The following is a 21,019-nucleotide window of genomic DNA, read 5'->3' as shown; positions in this document are numbered from 1 at the left end:
GAGCGATGATGTCTACGGCAAAGTTGATGAAAATGACCAGCGCCATCTTTTGACAGTGTGAGTTTTCGGATCAATCCCCTTAAAAGGGAGATACACATTTTTTTTAAATTGTGGAGATAGAGGGTTGACGTCTTCAGCAAAGTTGTAGCATTTTTGTTTCCAAACAAATTTCCTGAAGACGTCAATGTTGTTATTTTTACACCAATGGAGATAGAGGCCTGTGTTTGAAAGTTAACCCCAGAAACACGTTTTTTAAGCAAAACTCATTTCACGTTTTCTGGACCTCTCCTCTACCCATCATATAAATTTTCCTAGGACACACCAAATCAAACCGCTTTCCTGCCATACACCCTTACGTAATTCGTTGACAGTCCTCAAATACCTTATGTTTTACTATTTCTAAGTTATCTAAGTATTATGCTAACAATTGCGGAAGTTCTTGTTAAATTCTCGTTAGATTGTTATGATCAGAATAAGATGAATAAACTTCCGAATTATGAACAAACAGAATGCTGTACAAAACAGAATTTTTGTCTGATTACGAATCAAAGTTGGCTCGACCTATCGTTTGGGAAGCTTTTAAACGAGACTCTGAATAATCGAGTGGTACCAGTTGTTCAGTATTGCGAAAATGATGTAGATTTTTTATTGGTACAATGTTTTGGTTCTACTTCCAATCAGATTTTTTTATTTTACATTGAATTTTATAAAATTATGGAATATGTCGATAAATTTGAGAAGAAAAAGTTACAATTTATTTGTACATGATTTCGTTATTTTTAGAACATTTTAGTTTTTATATTGCATTTCATTTTTTTTAATGTTCACAAAAACTTTTCCCGTACATTTTGCAGCTTCCATCCCACCTGTCAAAAATAATGTTAATGTTCTAAGGGTGCTATTACATTCTTTGCCCAGACGCCAAATATTTGACCACTTTTGACAGATAAATTTTGGCAGGTTGTTTGGTTCTGTTTGTTCCTATTCGTTTTTCGAGAGTGTCAAATATTTTTGTTTGTCATGTACACCTTGATCAAAATTTAACTGTCAAAAGTGGTCAAATATTTGGCATTGGTCAAAGAGTGTCATACTAGCTTAAATGAGTTCCAAGTGCAACATGCTTATAATAATCAGTACCAATGTTTTGGTCGGTTTGGTTTGTAAACGGTTGTAACTAAGATTGGTTGGAACAATCAGATTATACCTCAGTTACAAATTGGTTTCGTAAGTTTCGACTAAGGATGACGTTTGCTTTGATTCTATTCAGTGGCGTAGCCAGAAATTGTCTCTGGAAGGGGTTTTCAACGGTCAATGATACCTTTTTGCCTTTCTCGTACACCAAGGTGTACCGAAAGGCTATATGTTCACTCCAAAAACGAAAATTTGATAGAGCCTCCGGAGGGGTCAAGTCTTATATACCAATCGACTCAGCTCGACGAATTGGCTTCTTTAACGGTGTTGAGATAATTCCATATTCTGAATCTGCATGTCAAACTGAGCCGAAATCCAAATTTTCATGAATTTTGGTGCCCGGAAACCTATTTTAAAATCAGTTTGAAGTTTGTATGGGAGCGATTTGACGAATTACCCCTCGTTGCATTTTGTACTGGGCGGAGCTGTCAAACAATTGCCCAGCTGTCAAAAGGTGATTTCAAAAAATATCTTTGTAATGGATTTTAGGTATCAAAATAAAGTTCTAAAAATCTGAAAAAAAATCATAGTGGTTCAGAAAAAGGTGCTCTTTCGTATAAAATCAAAAAATCAATAAATTATTCTAAATTTAAAAACCCAATTGAGGTGATGTCTGTGTGTGTGTATGTGTGTGTGTGTGTGTGTATGTGTGTGTGTGTGTGTGTGTGTATGTGTGTGTACAAAAAAACTCACATCACTTTTTGGCAGTAAACCTCATCCGATTTCAATGACCGACGGTTCATTCGACGCGGAATCTGGTCCCATTGTTTCCTATTGAAAATGGTTCGGATCGGTTCAGCCGTTCCGGAGATATGGCCATTTAGGTGTTCCGGAACGGTACCCCAGGAAGGGACCAGATATGAAAATGCATCAAACCTATGCATGCGACACATCAAACCACGGTATTTTCGATAACCTGATGAGCGGTAAGCAGAAAAATAGTCTAAGACCATATCTGAACCGGTAGTGTTCCCGAACCGGTTCTGGGCGTCCCGCTGGAAGTGGCCAAATATACAATTGTACCAAACCCATGCCAGCGACACATCAAACCACGGCATTTTAGATGACCTGATGGACAATGAGCAGGAAAATCATCTCAGACCATATCTGAACCGGTAGTGTTCCGGAACCGGTTCTAGTCGTCCCGCTGGAAGTGGCCAAATATACAAGTGAACCAAACCCATGCATGCGACACATCAAACCACGGCATTTTCGATAACCTGATGAGCGGTAAGCAGAAAAATAGTCTCAGATCATATCTGAACCGGTAGTGTTCCGAAACCGGTTCTAGGCGTCCCGCTGGAAGTGACCAAATATACAATTGAACCAAACCCATGCATGCGGCACATCAAACCACGGCATTTTCGATGACCTGATGGATAATGAGCAGGAAAATCATCTCAGACCATACCTGAACCGGTAGTGTTCCGGAACCGGTTCTAGGCGTCCCGCTGGAAGTGGCCAAATATACAATTGAACCAAATCCATACATGCGACACATCAAACCACGGCATTTTCGATGACCTGATGGACAATGAGCAGGAAAACCATCTCAGATCATATCTGAACCAGTAGTGTTCTGGAACCCGTTCCGGGGTTCCCGCCGAAGTGGTTAAATCTGAAAGAGAAACAAACCCGTACATGCGTCACATCAAATAGCGGCTTTTTAGATTACCTAATGAACGGTCAGCAAGTGTTTCGGAATCGGTTTTGAGTGGCCGGAAGAGGCCAAATGTAAAAGTAAACCAAATCCAGGCATGTGACACATCAAATCGTGGCTTTTGCGATAACCTGATGAACAGTTAGCTAGAAAATAGCCTTACGTCACTGGTAGTGGTCCGGAATTGGTTCCGAGAGTCCCGTCTAAATTGTCAAACCCTGCATGTGACACCTTCAATTTGCAGCGTTTTTGGTTAACTGCTGAGCAGTTAACAAGACAATAATGTTACACCATATTTGGTTCAGCCGGTAGTTACCCGGAATCAGATCCGGGTAGTAAAATGTAAAATTTAACCAAACCCATGGATGCAGTACATCAAATCACGACCAGTCTTGTAAACATTCGACACTTTTTACTACCTTCATTTCGTTGCCGCAGTCGGGTGTCAGTCGGCTTTGTTACATTCGTGCGCTATCGTTACCTCTTACCTACACACAACACGAGCAGTAGAACCGAGTAGAACGAAGACTGATCACGACTTATCGACAACCTGATGAAAAAATAGGGTCAGACCACATTAGATTCCCGGTAGTGTTGCGGGTTCAGCTGTGGCTTCGAAAGTGGTTAGAAGTAAAAGTGAAGCAAACCCATTCATGCGATATATCAAATCGCGGTGATTAGGTAAAGGTGAATAAATAGCAATAAAATATTCTCAGACTATAATTGGGACAACTGGTAGTGTCATGGTCCATGACTCATGGAATCAGATCCGGCTATCCCACCGGAAATTACCAAGTATAAAAATGAACCAAACCCATACATACGACACATCAGATCGCATATTTTTTGATAATCTAATGAACGGTTAGCAAGAAAATAGCCTTTGATCACATTAGAGACTAGCTGTTGTGTAGCAGAACCAACGTTCATGTGAAAAATTAAATCGTGGCTTTGTTTAATGGCCTGATAAACATTAGGTATGAACAACAGTGACGAATAGGTCTAAGTTCTCACATATGAGAACAAAATATAGACAAAACTAAAGCGATCCCATCAAATCGTACCTTTTCAGATTCCTAAGGTGTAAAGTTATAGCAGGATTGGTCAACGTTGAATGGAAAAATAAGAATTTGATCGCGTAAACAGAAGATGGTGGCTGTTTTAAGGAATTTTGAGTTCTAAAACTATGTAAAATAAGTGTATTTGGTACGGGAAATATGTTAATTAATTTTTAATTCTTGCATTATGGGCATATTTTGTATGAAAATATGTCCAGAATTCAAAATTTGTAATCAGAAAACCCAAGCTGTGCGCTGTTTCACAAGGTCTGCAATATGACTATAGTTTGAATGGGGAAGAATGCCGGTCTTCGTCCAAAACTGGTAACCAGAAAATCATAAACGACATGCCAAAATTCAATACGGCGACTATTTTATGTAATTTTAGGTGCAGAGTCCAAAAATGAATACCAGAACATCCAAGATGGTGTCTCAATGTTCAAGATGGCGGTTAGTTTAGTTGGGGTAGATATCCGGAGTCATAAAATGATGACCGGAAAATCTAAAATGACGTTTCAAAATTTTGCGGCTTCATGACACTTGTTTGGTTTGAGTTTTGGATCGTTGTCTTATATTTTCTGAATATTGGATGTTATGCTAATATAAAATGTATCCATATTGAGTAGATTTAGCAAGCAGTTTTCATTATGTATTTATGTCAATGTCATCTACATGTCGCTCGAGTTTTGTTGAAAGGATATTTTAAAGCACGAGAAAGGCACCATCACCGCCAGGTGGATTAATTAGGGTTTTTTTTTATTTAAAACTTACATAGTGTAAACAGTAATGAGCAATCGTATTCATAGTTTGAAAAAAGCGGCGCAGTTGAAAAAAAAATCGTTGCAAAGCGCTTTATACTGAAAATTTGTTCCACAAATTTTGGGTCTTGGGGGTTTAACCGGGATTCAGGCTCACGTGGCTACGCCAGTGATTCTGTTAGTTGTTATAAACATGTTATATCTTAGTTTGGCATTACCAACAAGATTTTAACAGGTTTTAATTTTGTTTCCCATGCTTTAATTTTGGGCTGCAAAACGGTGAGTCGATAAGGAGAGCGTCCAACATAGCTCTTGTCCTCACACCTTATGCTTCCACGGGTCAAGCGATGACAAAGACGCCAGCTAAGAGTTGTGTGCTTAGCTGGTAGTACAGCCTGGGCACTGACTTCAGCTAGATTGAGGAGGTACGATCCGAGCGTCTGTTCACCAAGGAGGTGCGGCTCAAACAGCGTCTATTCTGGCATCCAGCGGCTGAGTAAGAAACGCTGCACCACGCCCAGCTAGATCCAAAGTGGTAGCCCCATCGGCGTGGTCGTCCCAGTGTTGGTTGGGACGTTAAACAGAATTGGCACGATGGCCCTTCGGCGAGACAGGAGTGTTGGCGTAGGCCCAATAAGCCACCCGTAAAAATCCCCATCGCGAATAACATAGGAGAAAATACGACTCGATACAATCGGCAAAGACCCACGCGACGATATAAGGACTACGATTGGAAACTTGGAACATGGAATTGCAAGTCACTAGGTTTCGCAGGATGTGACAGGATAATCTACGACGAACTACATCCCCGCAACTTCGACATCGTGGCGTTGCAGGAACTTTGTTGGACTGGACAGAAAGTGTGGAAAAGCGGGCATCGAGCGGCTACATTCTACCAATGCTGTGGCACCACCAATGAACTGGGAACAGGATTTCTAGTGTTGGGCAAGATGCGACAACGTGTGATCGGGTGGCAGCCGATCAACGCAAGGATGTGCATGTTGAGAGTTAAGAGCCGTTTCTTCAACTACAGCATCATCAACGTCCACTGCCCACACGAAGGGAGACCCGATGACGAGAAAGAAGCGTTCTACGCGCTGTTAGAGCAAACATACGATGGTTGCTCGCCGCGTGACGTGAAAATCGTTGTCGGCGACATGAACGCGCAGGTAGGAAGGGAGGAAATGTACAGACCGGTAATCGGGCGAAACAGCCTGCACGCCGTATCGAATGATATCGGCCAGCGATGCGTAAACTTTGCAGCCTCCCGTGGTATGGTAGTCCGAAGCACCTTCTTCCCCCGCAAAGATATCCACAAAGCCACCTGGAGATCACCCGACCATCAAACAGAAAACCAAATCGACCACGTTCTAATCGACGGTAAATTCTTCTCGAATATAACCAACGTCCGCACATACCGCAGTGCGAATATAGATTCGGATCATTACTTAGTCGCTGTATGCATGCGCTCAAAACTTTCGACAGTTATCACCACGCGTCGAAGTCGAACGCCGCGGCTCAACGTCGAGCAACTTCGTAACGTTGAAGTGGCTCAAAATTACGCGCAGCAGTTAGCAGTGGCCCTATCAACGGAAGAGCAGCTTGGCGCAGCTACACTTGAAGATGGCTGGAGGGACATCCGGTCCGCCATAGGTAGTACCTCGGCTACAGCACTAGGCTTCGCGACTCCGAATCACAGAAACGACTGGTGCGACGGCGAATATGAACAGTTGAAAAACGAGAAGAATGCAGCATGGGCGAGAATGCTGCAACACCGTACGAGAGCGAATGAGGCACGTTACAAACAGGCGCGGAACAGGCAGAACTCAGTCTTTCGGGTGAAGAAGCGCCAGCAGGAAGAACGAGATCGCGAAGCGATGGAAGAGCTGTACCGCGCTAAGGACACACGAAAGTTCTACGAGAAGCTGAACCGCTTGCGCAGAGGCTTTGTGCCACAAGCCGACATGTGCCGAGATAATCACGGGAATATTCTCACGAGCGAGCATGAGGTGGTCGAGAGGTGGCGGCAGCATTACGATGAGCATCCAGATGGCGACGCTGCAAGCACCGAAGGTGGCATGGTAACGGATCTTGGAGTATGTGCACAGGACGAAAGACTTCCGGTCCCTGACCTCCAAGAGATTGAGGAGGAGGTTAGCCGGTTGAAAAACAACAAAGCCGCTGGAGTAGATCAACTACCAAGCGAGTTTCTAAAATACGGTGGAGAAACACTGGTGAGAGCACTACACTGGGTCATTACCAAGATTTGGGAGGAGGAAGTATTACCGGAGGAATGGATGGAAGGTATCGTGTGTCTTATCTACAAAAAGGGCTACAAGTTGGATTGCGGGAACTACCGCGCGATCACACTACTGAGCGCTGCCTACAAGATACTCTCTCAAATTTTATGCCGCCGTCTATCACCGATTGCAAGATAGTTCGTGGGGCAATATCAGGCTGGATTTATGGGTGAACGCGCTACAACGGACCAGCTATTCGCCATCCGCCAGGTGTTGCAGAAATGCCGCGAATACAACGTGCCCACCCATCACTTGTTCATCGATTTCAAATCGGCGTATGATACAATCGATCGAGAACAGCTATGGCTGGTTATGCACGAATACCGAATCCCGGATAAACGGATACGGTTGATCAAGGTGACGATGGATCGAGTGATGTGCGTAGTTCGAGTATCAGGGACACTTTCGAGCCCCTTCGAATCTCGCAGAGGGTTACGGCAAGGTGATGGTCTTTCGTGCTTGCTGTTCAACATTGCTTTAGAGGGTGTAATAAGGAGAGCGGGGATAAACACGAGTGGGACGATTTTCACGAAGTCCGTTCAGCTGCTTGGTTTCGCCGATGATATTGATATTATTGCTCGAAAATTTGGGACGATGGCGGAAATGTACATCCGACTAAAGAGTGAAGCCAGGCGAATCAGATTAGTCATTAATGTGTCGAAGACAAAGTACATGATGGCAAAGGGCTCCAAGGAGGAATCACCGCGCCCGCCACCCCGAATTCTTATCGACGGTGATAAAATCGAGGCGGTTGAAGAATTCGTGTACTTGGGCAATTCGTGACCGCCGACAACGACACCAGCAGAGAAATTCAGAGGCGCATTGTGGCAGGAAATCGTTCTTACTTTGGACTCCGCAGAACTCTACGATCGAATAAAGTTCACCGTAACACGAAGTTAACCATCTACAAAACGCTGATTAGACCGGTCGTCCTCTATGGGCACGAAACATGGACCCTACGTGCAGAGGACCAACGCGCCCTTGGAGTTTTCGAACGGAAGGTGTTGCGTACCATCTACGGCGGAGTGCAGATGGAAGACGGGACTTGGAGAAGGCGAATGAACCACGAGCTGCATCAGCTGCTGGGAGAACCAACCATCGTCCATACCGCGAAAATCGGGAGGCTACGATGGGCGGGTCACGTCATCAGGATGTCGGATAGTAACCCGACTAAAATGGTTCTCGAGAGTCATCCTACCGGTACAAGAAGACGTGGAGCGCAGCGAGCTAGGTGGGTCGACCTAGTGGAGGACGATCTGCGGACCCTACGCAGAGTGCGGAACTGGAGACAAACAGCCATGGACCGAGTGGAATGGAGGCTGCTACTATGAACAGCAGAGGCCACCCTGGCCTCTGTTTTAATTTTTTGAAACCGAATGGAAACTTCCGAAATAACAATATAACTATTTAATAACTCATTGTTTCATGAAAACTCAGTTGCAACATCTTTGCAACGATGATGATTTCTATTTTAGTTGCAGGTGCTACTTGGGTAATCTCTTTAGTCTTTACACACACGAGATACTTTGCCACACCCCCAATATTCGAAATCCCATAAGCGCTTAGTCACCCCTGTCTATAGTAAAGCCTGTATCCGCAATAATCGGGACACAGAAAAACGGCAGTAACTCTGTACTGAATCGATAAAAATTGGCCAAAAATTAACTGAGAACTCTTCAATGTATGTTTATTATTTGTGCAAAATTTCATAAAAATCGATGCATTACTTTTAACTGTGGATGAGAAACAAACAGACGTGGTTTTTAAGATTTTGTACAATCATGACCAATTTTCATTTGATTAATAGGTGGTTCTTTTCCGCTACAGTTCAAAGTTCTGTGAGGATAATTTCGAAATTTCGTAAGCAGTTATGATACTCATAGAGACACTTTATTGCAAAATTTCATCAACTTTTATCAATTGGATTGGTAGTTACTGCTGTTGATAGGGGATAGTGTCAGTGAACATGTTTCATGTTTTTCATGTGCGATGTTTGCCCATTCATAACTTTTGAAAGTCTCTGTCAATTTTCATGAAATTTTCACAGAAGGAAGTTGATTATGTGTGCACAGACAAACAGACGTAACACTTTTCAAAACAGCTTGGCACATGCATTTAACGATCAATTCAAATTTTATTTGATTTGCGCGATTGTTACACCAAAGGCGCTAGTGTTCGATCGCTTTGACGTTTGCCAGTGTACACGTTGCTGAACGATTCAAACGAAAATTATAGGCAATTTGTGTAGTAGTGTGCGTGGTAGCAAAACGTCAAATCGAAATCCATCATGGCCGACAGTGTCGCGCGCGGTTCTACCAATAGGTGGCAGTGCGCTCATGAAAATGACACCGGACAAAAGTTTTTGATGAATTTCCTCTAAGAGTTACGTCTGTTTGTCTGTGATGTGTGTATTATGCCTGAAAAAAAATGATGATTATTGGTAGAGTACTTTCAACAATATAATCGAAACAATACGGGCTGCTGACTAATTGTAGTCTGAGGGACTAAAATCACGTTTAGCCCCATTATATGTTTCGACTATAAAATTGTTGATAGTGCATCGATTTTTCTGAAATTTTGTCTATGCAAGTAAAGTAGATTGAGAGGTTTATGTTCAAAATTTCAATCATTTCTTTTATCAAATTCATAAGTTACAGCGTTGACAAGTTAAACCAGGGGCTGTACAAAATTCAATTGCACGCGTTCTACTGTTTCATTGCTACAACAAGAAGCACTGCACCGATTCACATGAAATTTTGCAGGTGAAATTAACACATCTTAAGATATTATCAGGTCAAATTTGAGCAATTTTAATTTATCTATTGCATAGTTACAGCTATATTTCTGTGTCCCGATTATTGCGGATACAGGCTTTAGAAGTCCGTCTTACAGGAATTCGTTCAGTAAGAGACTCGACTATAGATGCAAACGTTTGCTCCGCATTATTACCACAGACAAACAGACGTAACACTCTTCAAAACGGCTTGGCACATGCATTTAACGATCAATTCAAATTTCATTTGATTTGCGCGATAGTTCCACCAGATGCACTAGTGTTCGATCGCTTTGACGTTTGCCAGTGTACACGTTGCTGAATGATACAAACGAAAATTACAGGCAGTTTGTGTAGTAGTGTGCGTGTCAGAAAAATGTCAAATCGAAATCCATCATGGCCGTCAGTGTCGCGCGCGGTTCTACCAACAGGTGGCAGTGTTTTCATGAAAATGACACCGGGTAAAAATATTTGATGAATTTCTTCTGAGAGTTACGTCTGTTTGTCTGTGTTATTACTGTACGGAGACGCATGGTCAATAGTAATTAGAGTCGAGTCACCTCCTCAGCGCTACTATCCAGTGAAACCGTCTGGTTCTTCTTTTTGGCGTAATGTCTCCACTGGGACAAATACCGGTTCAGAGTTGTTTACAAATTACGTATGTAGACTCATTTTTGGCCATCTCAGACTTCACCCCATCTTCCTCGTAGACTTTTGTCCACACACTATCTTCGAAATTTGTATGGATCATAGACTTTGGCCAGACGTAGACACCCCTCCTCCTACGTGTCTACGTAGTTTACGGACAGGCTCTTCTCAGCTTAGTGTTCTATGATCACTTCCACACTTATTAACTGAGAGCTTCCTCTGCCTTTCGTGCGGCAGGCACAAAGATACTCTATGCCCAAGAAAGTCAAGGAAATTTCTATTTCGAGAAGCTCCTGGACCGACAGAGCACGCTGAATATGCCTACGCCTTTAAAGCTGGGCCTATAAGCCCTGGTCATGACTGGGTGTTTTCGAACATTTTTTCTTCTTCTAATTTTCAGTATATGCCAAGCCAATATCATGCCAACAATGAAACTGTAAAAAAGTACATGCAGACATAGTGTATTGTTGTAAGTATTGAATTAATCTGAAAAATTGAAGGGTTTAATTAAATTTAAAGGGAATCCTACTACACAGTCTTATTATCACTATCCGTTTTGCTCAGTATTAGAATAAGCGCAAAACCTACTCTAAAACGGTCTCCCTGACCACTGTAGAGAGTCTCTACTAGAGACAGCGCACGCCGCGCCGCTAGGCTGGAAAATATGAAAATGCTGAAACCCCTTGGCCAAAAATATTGCTCGTTCGATAGCTATTTATAATCTGCTCCCAATCATATGTAAAGACCGTATGATTTTTCGCCTGTTTACCTTCCTCTGATTTTCCTCCCATCGATGGGAGAGCAAAGCAATAAAACAAATAAAATAAAATAAACCGTTTCCGATTAACAGCAGTGCATCCAATATCCAGAGGTATAAATAAGCAATGTAAACACAGTCGGAGGAACATAAATTGGCGCAAGGAGTGTGCGAAAAAAAAAAAACGGAAAATGAATGCGATGCCGGTTCCACCGTCGGGGTTGTTGATGATGGTTTTAGTGGATGCTGGCATAAATCTCGAGACTCAATTTGCTGCGAGCAAGACGACAGTGGCGTGAGTTATAGTGCAATAATAGTGCCCGTAGTATAGTGTTGACCGAAGAGCATAGAGTGGGATCAGAAAATTTCCCATTAAACGACCTTGAATCGGTGGCAATCAAATAGCGGGAGGCTGGAATTGGCAACAAATCAGAAAACCAAAAGAAGAAACAGTGACGTTGGTAGATGAGTTTTTTTTTTTTGTTCAAGAAAAATAGTGTAGTTGTGTGGTGAAAAGTGGCTAACAGAGCAGTAGTGAAACAACAATGGCCGTTCATATTATGGACGAGGATCATTTCGCAATCAGCGCAATCGTGACGGTGGCCATGCAGATAATATTCTTCCTGATCGCTGCCATCTTCCAGTTGGATAAGCTTACGGATTTTGCGGGTGGAGTTAACTTTATCATCATTGCCTTGTTGACCTTTTTCTTGGGTCAAATCGATAGAACATTAAAGGTAAGTGTTGTAGTTCAATCTAAACCCACACATAAATCAGATTCACATTTATTTACGACTTCTTGGGAATCCTTAACTACACTGAAAGGCGGCTTGCAGTAATGACAAGCATAAAAGTGTTTTTAAATTTACCATGGCAAAACATGATCATCGACCCACCAACGCTTCTTGTGTGCGTTTTGTTTCTCCTCACATCAACCGGTTCGATAGCCGAGTGGTAGCGTGCGAGCCTGGTGATGTCAAGGTTCTTGGTTCGAATCCGGTTGCCAATAGAAACTTTTTTTAATTGAAAATCGAGTCCATGGTAAAATTGAAAACATAATTCTGTTGAATTGAAACGAAATTCAGTCTGCACAAATTTAGTGGCGTTGTGCATTTAAATTGACCCTCAGAATAGTAATTTTCACCGCAAGCCGCCGTTCAGTGTAGCCATGACACTTGATATTCGATACAATAGTAGTTCCATGTGTGAGGCTAATTAATACTGGGAAAACTGAAGCAGCATGTACAGATGAAAGAGCAGTAGTGTAGCATATTGGATTTCAGATAATTGGCTCCAACATGGTATCATATGACACAACTAAATTGTTGTTACTGGTTGAAAAAAAAAGTGGAGGCGCATGGTCACTAGAGTGGGTCATCGTTTATATGGAAAAATGAAAAATTCAATGGTATCCCATCAGATCAAAGCTTTTTTGATCCCATTTCAGGACCCAAATAAGTGTGCAAAATTTGGGCACGATCGGTTATGTCTACGTTTTGCGTATCGCGTTTGAAGTTTGCATGGGGTTTTACATGGGAAAACACACTGTTTTTGCATTTTTCTCATAACAAGCTCGATTTTTTCTAAAACCGTGTAACCGATAAAGTGAAAATATAGCCTAGGGTGTCCTGAACAAATTTGTCGAAGACCGCGAAGTGATCTGATGCTTATGGAAAAAGTTATAGCCTTATAGCATTGCTTGGCGAAACAGCATGATTTTGTTGCTATTGTTATTCCTTTACATGTTAAAAAATAAACACATGCATGCGGTTCGTTGATTATAACTATTTTCACAAGCATCGCCGGATTGCTTTGCGGTCTTCAACAAAGTTTTTCAGAACACCCTAGGTTATCATTTTACAGTATCGGTTGAAAAGTTTCAGACAAACTTTTTCAACTTATGGCTAAAATGCAAAAAAAAAAGTATGTTTTCCCATACAAAATCCCATACAAATTTCAATTGCAATGCGCAAAGTGTAGACGCAACCGATTGTGCTCAAATTTTGCACAGATACTCAGGACCCGAAACGGAACCAAAAAAGCTCTGATCTGAGAAAACGGTTCCGATGACCCACACTATTGGTCACTGGTACTTAGTAGAGTTAACAGTATCGTCTCATTTAGGTAAATAAAATACCGGTACTGGTGGACTCTCAAACCTTAATACTTACGGAGATGCCGAGGGCCGATTGCCCACTACCATCACGATGTACTGACGGGTTCCGGTTTAACGCGTGCTTTTAGATTTCATTCTCGCTTTTGCGTAGGGTATGTCCGAACCGCTTACACTTTCGCAGACCCAGTTGTGAGGGTACCATCCACGAATTATATGTATATCGCAGGCATCTGTTGATGACTACCTACAGACTTGAGTGTTCTCCACTGATACACACCAGGTTTATCTGGCGTACAGCAGGACAGGATTCGCATTTGAGTTCAAAATTTGGATTTTGGTGTAACGACTTATTTGAACAATTTTCATAATATTATTCCTTTTTTCCTTCGCTATAAAATGGGAGAGGTGGAATTTTCTGCTCAACAGACACCTGATATGAAAAAAAAACTCAGATAGTAGTAGATAGTCTTCCCGGATCCACCACATGGAAAGGAGCAAGTGCAGTTCTCACAATCGAGGCTAGCTGCCTAGTCTTGCAGCCACGAACTTCAAAACTCATTATTTGATGAGGACACCAAGGTATAGTGCATGCGTATTTCCGGCTTTGTGAGTGATATCACCACTCCCTATATCCTCGGAGGTCGGGGTGTTTTTTTTCCTTCTAAACCATAGGGGGATAATCTGCTCAACAGACACCCTAACAGGAAGGTGTAGGGCTGAGGCCGTCTTCTACAACAAAAGTAAAAGCCAGGACTACTTTCTCCTCGTACCCACTAAACCATTCCTATGGTCGCCAAACCCTACGTCTCTCCGGAACCACCAAGAAGGTATTGAGTGCTAAGAAGGCTCGAGTGCTTTCTCGGCGGTTTTTGTAACCGACAAGATAGCGTCTACGGTGGACCTCCCCTTCCGGAAGCCGTACTGGCTGCTCGAAAGACCATTTTCGCCCTCAGTGAACCTCAACATTCTATTGAGGATGATCTTTTCGAGCACCTTCCCCGTCGTGTCAATCAAGCATATTGGTCTATATGCCGACGGGTCTCCGGGTGGTTTCCCCGTCTTTGGCAATATTACCAGGCTCTGCTTCTTCCAAGCTTCTGGGAAAACTCCCTCGTCCAGGCATTTCTGCATAGCAGACCTGAACATCTCGGGAGCCTCTGCAATAGCTACTTTTAAGGCCAGGCTCGGAACTCCGTCCGGATCTGGGCCCTAACCTACGCTAAGGGACTTTGCTATCCCCGCAAGTTCCACATCGCATCGGTGACCCTCTCCTTATCGCCAGCCCCAGTCCCCGGCTGTCCTACGAAAGGAGGTCAAGGACTAGGATCATGACGCGGAAAAGCCCACCGATGATCCCGTTCAACATCTCTGGAGATTGCTCTGTAGGAGCCATCACACCTCTCGTCTTGGCCATAACGATCCTGTAGGCGTCACCGCACGGGTTCGTATTGGCACTCTGACAGAGACCCTCAAAGCAGGCCTTTTTGCTTGCTCCTATCTCGGTCTTAAGCGCGGCTTTTGCAGCGGCGAACACCACCCGCCGTTCGTTTCGCTCTTCCTCTGATCGTGCTCGCTGCATCCGCCGCGGTCGCGTCGGTCCACCAGTAAGCCGGGGGCCTCCCATTCCTATGGTGGACTCGCCCAGGCATGGTTGCACCACACGCACGTGAGAGCACTGCTACCAGCTCGTCGCCGTCTAAACCGATTAAGTTTCGCTCACGGCGGAGCGCCTCCCTAAATATCCCTTCGTCGAAGTATGATGTCTTCCACCTGCGAGGGCTTGGCCTTGGCCCAGCCGCCTCTTCTTCTATCCGCTGTCTGCTGTTGTTGTAGTCGATACTGTAGCGAACCGCCAGGTGGTCGCTGTGAGTGTAGCCATCATCTATTCTCCAGTTCAAACTACTTGTTAGGCCAGGACTACAAAAGGTCACGTCAATAATTGACTCCGCTCCGTTTCGACTAAAGGTACTCTTGGAACCGACATTAGCCAAGTCGACATCTAAGATGGCCAGTGTTTCTAGCAGGATCTGACCCCGCTGGTTCGTGAAACGGCTTCCCCATTCCACGGCCCAGGCATTAAAGTCACCCGCTATTACCACCGGCATTCGCCCTGCTAGCACGGTCGTTAAGCGGTCCAGCATTTGCGTGAACTGCTCGATCGGCCACCGCGGAGGCGCATAACAGCTACAAAAGAAGACCCCGTTTACTTTGGCGACTACGAAGCCCTCATAGGTAGTAGACACCAGGTACCCCACAGGCTCCGTTAAAGATCGAGCATCATCTTCACCCCCTGCGTATTTACCACCGTTTGGACTCGCGGGGTGGACCCGATATAATGGCAATATTCGTCTCCCACTCAGTAACTGCCTGACAGAGCAGTTACTGGGCTCCGTCACAGCTCTCTTAAAAGTCTGGCATTTTGGGCATCCTACCAGATGCTGGCAGCTTATGGATTTCCTGGAAAGGCTCAAACGCTTGGGAGGTTAAGTGCAGTCTTGTGCCTTATGGCCTTTGTCTCCGTATCACCTAAATAGCTTGCCTGGGCCATTCTAGTCCCAAGAATTGGGACTACCAGCGGCCAGTAAAGGCTCAACGAGCATACCAATCAACCCACCAATTGAAAAACCCTGTCAAATTAGAGAATGTGTTCAGTGATGAGATTCCACGTGAGTGTTTGAGTTACCAGTACTTATCATCCATTATTAGGTTATTACACAATTAGATACGCAAAGCATGTTGATTCTATAGTGTAATCACGACGGGGCAAACAGTCTTTAACCATCTGCAAAGCAAAACAAATGTTAAACTGTCACTAGTAACAAGGGCTTTGTACTATGAATCCTTATTACTAAAACACATTGCCCAAACTTAAGGTGAATATATAACGAAGCCACCAATCGATCAACTTTTCAGCGCAATCCGTCTTTCGGTTCCTCAGATTTGTGTTCTTGCAAATTCGAGGTTTGGCTTCGTCACCTTAACAATTTGGATTTTATCAGGGATCAATTTGGTAGAATTTACTGCGTAACGCAACACAAAAATGTGATCTACCCACGTTACGGACTCTGTTAAGGACAGACTTGTTAGAATCCCAAAATGGCTGCCACAATGGCCGATTTTGGCATCTACTCACGATTTCGAGCGCACAAATCTCTTCGTAAACAAAACCAGCGCATTCGAACTTCTTATTTTAAGCTTATTACAAGTGAGCGAGAACAGAATAATGAAATGCACTATTGCTTAAAGCTTGCTTTTTGAGATTTGTGTGTCTGAAGTTTTGATGCACTGTTGAAGCGGGATTTCAAGACGTTTGTCCTTAAAGATCGAGCATGTATTAAACCCGCTCAACCAGCACGGGTCACCTGAAAGCTTGGATTGGGGTTTCCTGTTTGGTGGACTTTTACCCTTGGAACAGGGAGTCCGTAGTGCTATTCCAAGCCGGTAGCTACACGGACCATATATCATAGAGGAGACCAATATCGACGGTATTTACGCCTTTCTCGTCTTCGTCGGCTAGGCAGTCCGCTCACGCTCTTTTGTTCCATCTACATAAGCGCTAAACTTCCTTGTGTTTCTGCTCGCGGCATCTAGTGCTCCTTCGCTTCCTGTGATCCATTGCTTTCTTTGGGTGCGTAGCATACCAAAATGATTCTCGCCTGTGGCGATGAAGGCGTTCTTAATGTCGCTCCATTAATCTTTTGCACTGCCACCTTCCGGAATATCTGCATCGCGATTCTCCAGCTCCTTGATAAAAAGCCTTTTCACGAGGTGTGTTGAGATGGCGCCTGGTTTTCTCCTGCTGTCGATGAAACTTAAGGTGTTAGTACACATACAGCAAAAATTTCAGAAAATTACACCTAAAGTAAACAATTTTGACACATAAATTTATATTCAATCACTCTGAATTTTAAATTAAACAATTTCTTGTATGGAATGTTGAACGCAAGTTTCATACTGAGAGCAAGATGTAAATTTTAAAACTGTTGGAAAAGTGTGTGCGATATGACGGGGTCCTTTTGTTACAGGTGATATGATGTAACATTTTTTAACTGTGCAGGGTCAATTATTTGTCCAGAAAGGAAACCAATGCTCAAACATCTTGTTTGACTCGATCGAATTTTCATTAGTATCAAACTGATGTTGTTTCTTAACTTCTTTCCTTGTCAAATAATTGACCCTGTGTACTTCAAGCCTTAGTAATGCACAGCTGGATCTCGTTGCTGCGGAGAAGTTGATAACGCAATGTCCATTCGTTTGCACATAAAGAGGACTCCTATATTTTTCATTCAAAAGGTATTTTTTTATTAACGACATTTACACTTACAAAGTGCATTTATATCGGATATATGTAAGTTTGATCAGTTATACAATTCAAATAAATTAGCTATTCTATAAATTTACTATCAATTGTGATAGAAAAAGAAAAAAAAATCAAAGCTTATCCATTTTTTTATATTTCCAAGATCACGTGATCCGCCAGCCTAAATCTGAAGAATCACCAGTATCGTTTCCTTCTGCTACATTTTCAGTTTTTTGTCCTTTACTGTGCATTCGATCTGTATTGAAAATGATGAAGTATCTAAAGTATACCTATATCGAATTAGCCCGAGAAAACATTAAGGAGGAGCTTGTGAGAACTGGACTTATGTGGGACGCTCCTTCCAGGTCCAGACGACACGCACAAGTAGGTCCTTTATGAAAAGTTCCTTCGCAGACCGGAAATTGGATCTACCACCCTCTGCATGCTCTTGCTGAATACCCGCGTGTCGACTATATCGACCCAGCAATCAATAATAATAGAAATATATGTCCAAATAAATTATCAATCCAAACATGATATAATTTGTTAATACGATGCAATGCCAGCAAATTATGTACATTCCTAGCATTACTCACAAATACCATTAATTATTTTTTCATCCAGTTTCCGCTTACTTCTTCCCTTTCACGCTGGAGACACATCGTCTATGGGAATATTTTCCCAGACATCGCTGTCAACGTTTCCCCAATGAAAAGGAACACTTTGCTTTCATTATTATTGGCAAATGATGATTCGATACGGTGGTGGTGGGAACATAAGGAAAAACACACTCCAGTTGACGAAGATTGAGCAGACGGAAGCGGAATTTGGGTCAATGACGTTGTCAATGTTTAATTTATTCTACATCACAAAAATGAAATTTCGTTCCCGGCTGTTTTGGGCGAGTTTGGGACAGAAGGGCTGCGTGGAGCACCCACTTTATTTCGTGAACGGCGAACTTGAGGGTTTTGCCTGTTTTGGCACGCATAGAATCGATATTGAACGAAGTAGTAATGTCGGATTTTGGCAGTGAAATGATGTGTTTATTTTAACAAGTTGTGCTAACCATCGTAATTATTGTCACGTTGACCTTATTCCTTGCCCTTTTTTATAAATCATTAAATGAAAATTAAACCTATTATAAAATCTCGTTCAGTATGATCGCAACAAATATATTAAAAATCATACCGACTGTCAGTGAAGTAGCTTAGCTACTGTGTATCACAACAGCTATTCTCCGTAGAAGAGGGATGTTTAGCTCGAGCTTGCACAGTCATTGCGTTTTGTTGTTGCCCCGGGGTGAGCTTACACGTGTGTACCTATAGCTACATGTTACGGCTGTATCATTTGAAATGGAAATTTATGCGTCGTTCTCAAATATGATATCCTCTTGAAGGTAGAATATTCCTATATGTGTAACAGACGGGAAGCTTGAATTAGGTGTTTTGAGAAAAGGTTTGATTAGAATGCTGTAGCCTGAGGTTGGAATTAAAGTAAAAAATTTAATTAAGGCTGAAATTACATCAAGACATTTTTTTTATTAAAGCAAAGCAAAGATAATTGTACACATCGTAGTTGCTTCCATACCTTGCAAGCTGATTTCCTTGAAAACTGGACATACAAAAAAGGAGTCGGCTTACATAGAAAAAATGGCATTTTCATCATGTTACGGAAAAGAGTTGCTGAATCGGTCAAAATAATGGATTCTTTTTTGAAAGTGAATCGGTAGCGATTTACTCTCAAAATTTAATCATTTTCCCATCTCTAGTTGCTACTACGTGATTGACCAGAACAATCGAAGTTGCACAGAGATCCAATGAATGGTGCTTGGAACTAGCTACACACTGTCAATGTGCACAATTTGAAAGTTCAATATTTTAAAGTCAATAACGGCGCTGGCCACGTCCTTATGGTCACAGGAAAAAAGGAAGGAATGTTAGTTCAACAACCGTTATTACTAGAAACCGTGGAATCCACAGCATCCCCACAGTTTTCTCGGGAAGGAGTATTTGTTAGTAGGTTAGGGTAAGGTGTGTGTTCAGGACGGTGCCGTATTACTCTGATTTCTCCCTAAGAGAGCGTTCGATAGATGGGAGAGAAAGTATGAGTTTGAAGAACAACGGTTCAATAGCCGCTCGTTCAGAGTATGTTCAACAGTAGTGCAACAGTTATCAAACAATAAGCACACGCCACGCAGCGCAGAGGATTGCCCTACTACGAAATTGATTTATTGTTGGACAGGACATCAAAAATGACTAGAAATGTAAGAAAATTAAATAAAATGGTACTAGACTAACATGCAAATTACTAACTAATGATGATAACTAATGAACTAAACATGCAATGTGAACTTAAATACTATGTGAAACATGAAACTAAATAATGAAATACATTTGCAGCTAAAAGCAAACTCAAACATAAAAAAACGAGTTTCGCTAATCGGATCGTCCGAAACAACAGTTCCTGGCCAACAGTTTGAATCTTGGAGCCACCTTTGGTAGGTGATATGATCCACTAGTTATATGAAAATACACGACACGGTTTTCATTCCAATTATGATTTATTCGAAGTTGTGGGCTTTGCAGACGATATAGTCATAATAGTGAGAGGAAAGTATGACGAAACTGTTTCGGAGAGAATGCAAAGGGCCCTAAACTATACACATTCATGGTGTATTAAGGGGGGCCTTAGCATCAACCCGTCAAAAGTCGTAATTGTCCCTTTCACTAGGAGAAGGAAGATCAACCTAAAAGCTTTTCGGCTTGGAGGGATACAAATTCATCCTAGTGATCGAGTCAAATACTTAGGTTTGATACTGGATGCTAAACTGAACTGGAATGCTCAAATTGAGTCCGTGATCGGTAAGGCAACAAGTGCGTTCTGGTTATGCTCCAAAACTATTGGCAGGAAGTGGGGCTTGAAACCAAAAATGATAATGTGGATTTATACTGCCATAATCCGCCCAAAAGTGACGTATGCTTCGTTTGTCTGGTGGCCAAAAACGAAAGAGGCTACCACACAAACAAAGCTTGCCAAAATTCAACGTCTTGCGTCCATTGCTGTTACAGGAGCGATGCGAAGCACTCCATCAAAAGCTTTAGATGCGATTCTCAATCTGCTACCTTTGCACGAGTACGTGCAATTAGAAGCAGAAAAGGAATTACTGAGACTTGAACGAGTTGAAAAGTTTATGCCAGGTGATCTTGTAGGTCACCTGAGCATTTCACGATACTTCCAAAATAGGCCAGTAATGAAAATGATTAAAGACTGGATGAAACCTGTGGAGAACCATGATATTCCTTACAAGTTGCACGAAACAACTCGTGCAGATTGGGAAGTCGGAGGTCCCACTGTTCGTCAAGGGTCAATCAAATTCTTCACAGATGGCTCAAAAGTTGGAATAAAAACGGGAGCGGGAATCTACGGCCCTGGAATACAAATTTCAGTGGCGATGGGAC

The 21,019-nt window shown here is 42.6% G+C and overlaps 1 protein-coding gene across 4 annotated transcripts in view; it reads left to right on the top strand.

The window, feature by feature from the left end:
- LOC109423718 (uncharacterized) overlaps positions 1-21,019 on the top strand; it is a 132,907-nt gene that overhangs the window by 9,512 nt on the left and 102,376 nt on the right. For 3 of the 4 annotated variants that reach the window (XM_019698704.3, XM_062852081.1, XM_062852080.1), the window contains exon 2: positions 11,239-11,882. In XM_019698704.3, coding sequence (XP_019554249.1) covers positions 11,691-11,882 — 192 coding nt within the window. In that variant the 5' untranslated portion in view covers positions 11,239-11,690. The remainder of the gene's footprint in view (positions 1-11,238; positions 11,883-21,019) is intronic. The other variant, XM_062852082.1, reaches the window with a different exon arrangement.

Source organism: Aedes albopictus, chromosome 2 (assembly GCF_035046485.1).
Source record: "Aedes albopictus strain Foshan chromosome 2, AalbF5, whole genome shotgun sequence".
NCBI classification, from domain to species: Eukaryota; Metazoa; Arthropoda; class Insecta; order Diptera; family Culicidae; genus Aedes; species Aedes albopictus.
This window is presented reverse-complemented; position numbering and strand designations above follow the sequence as displayed.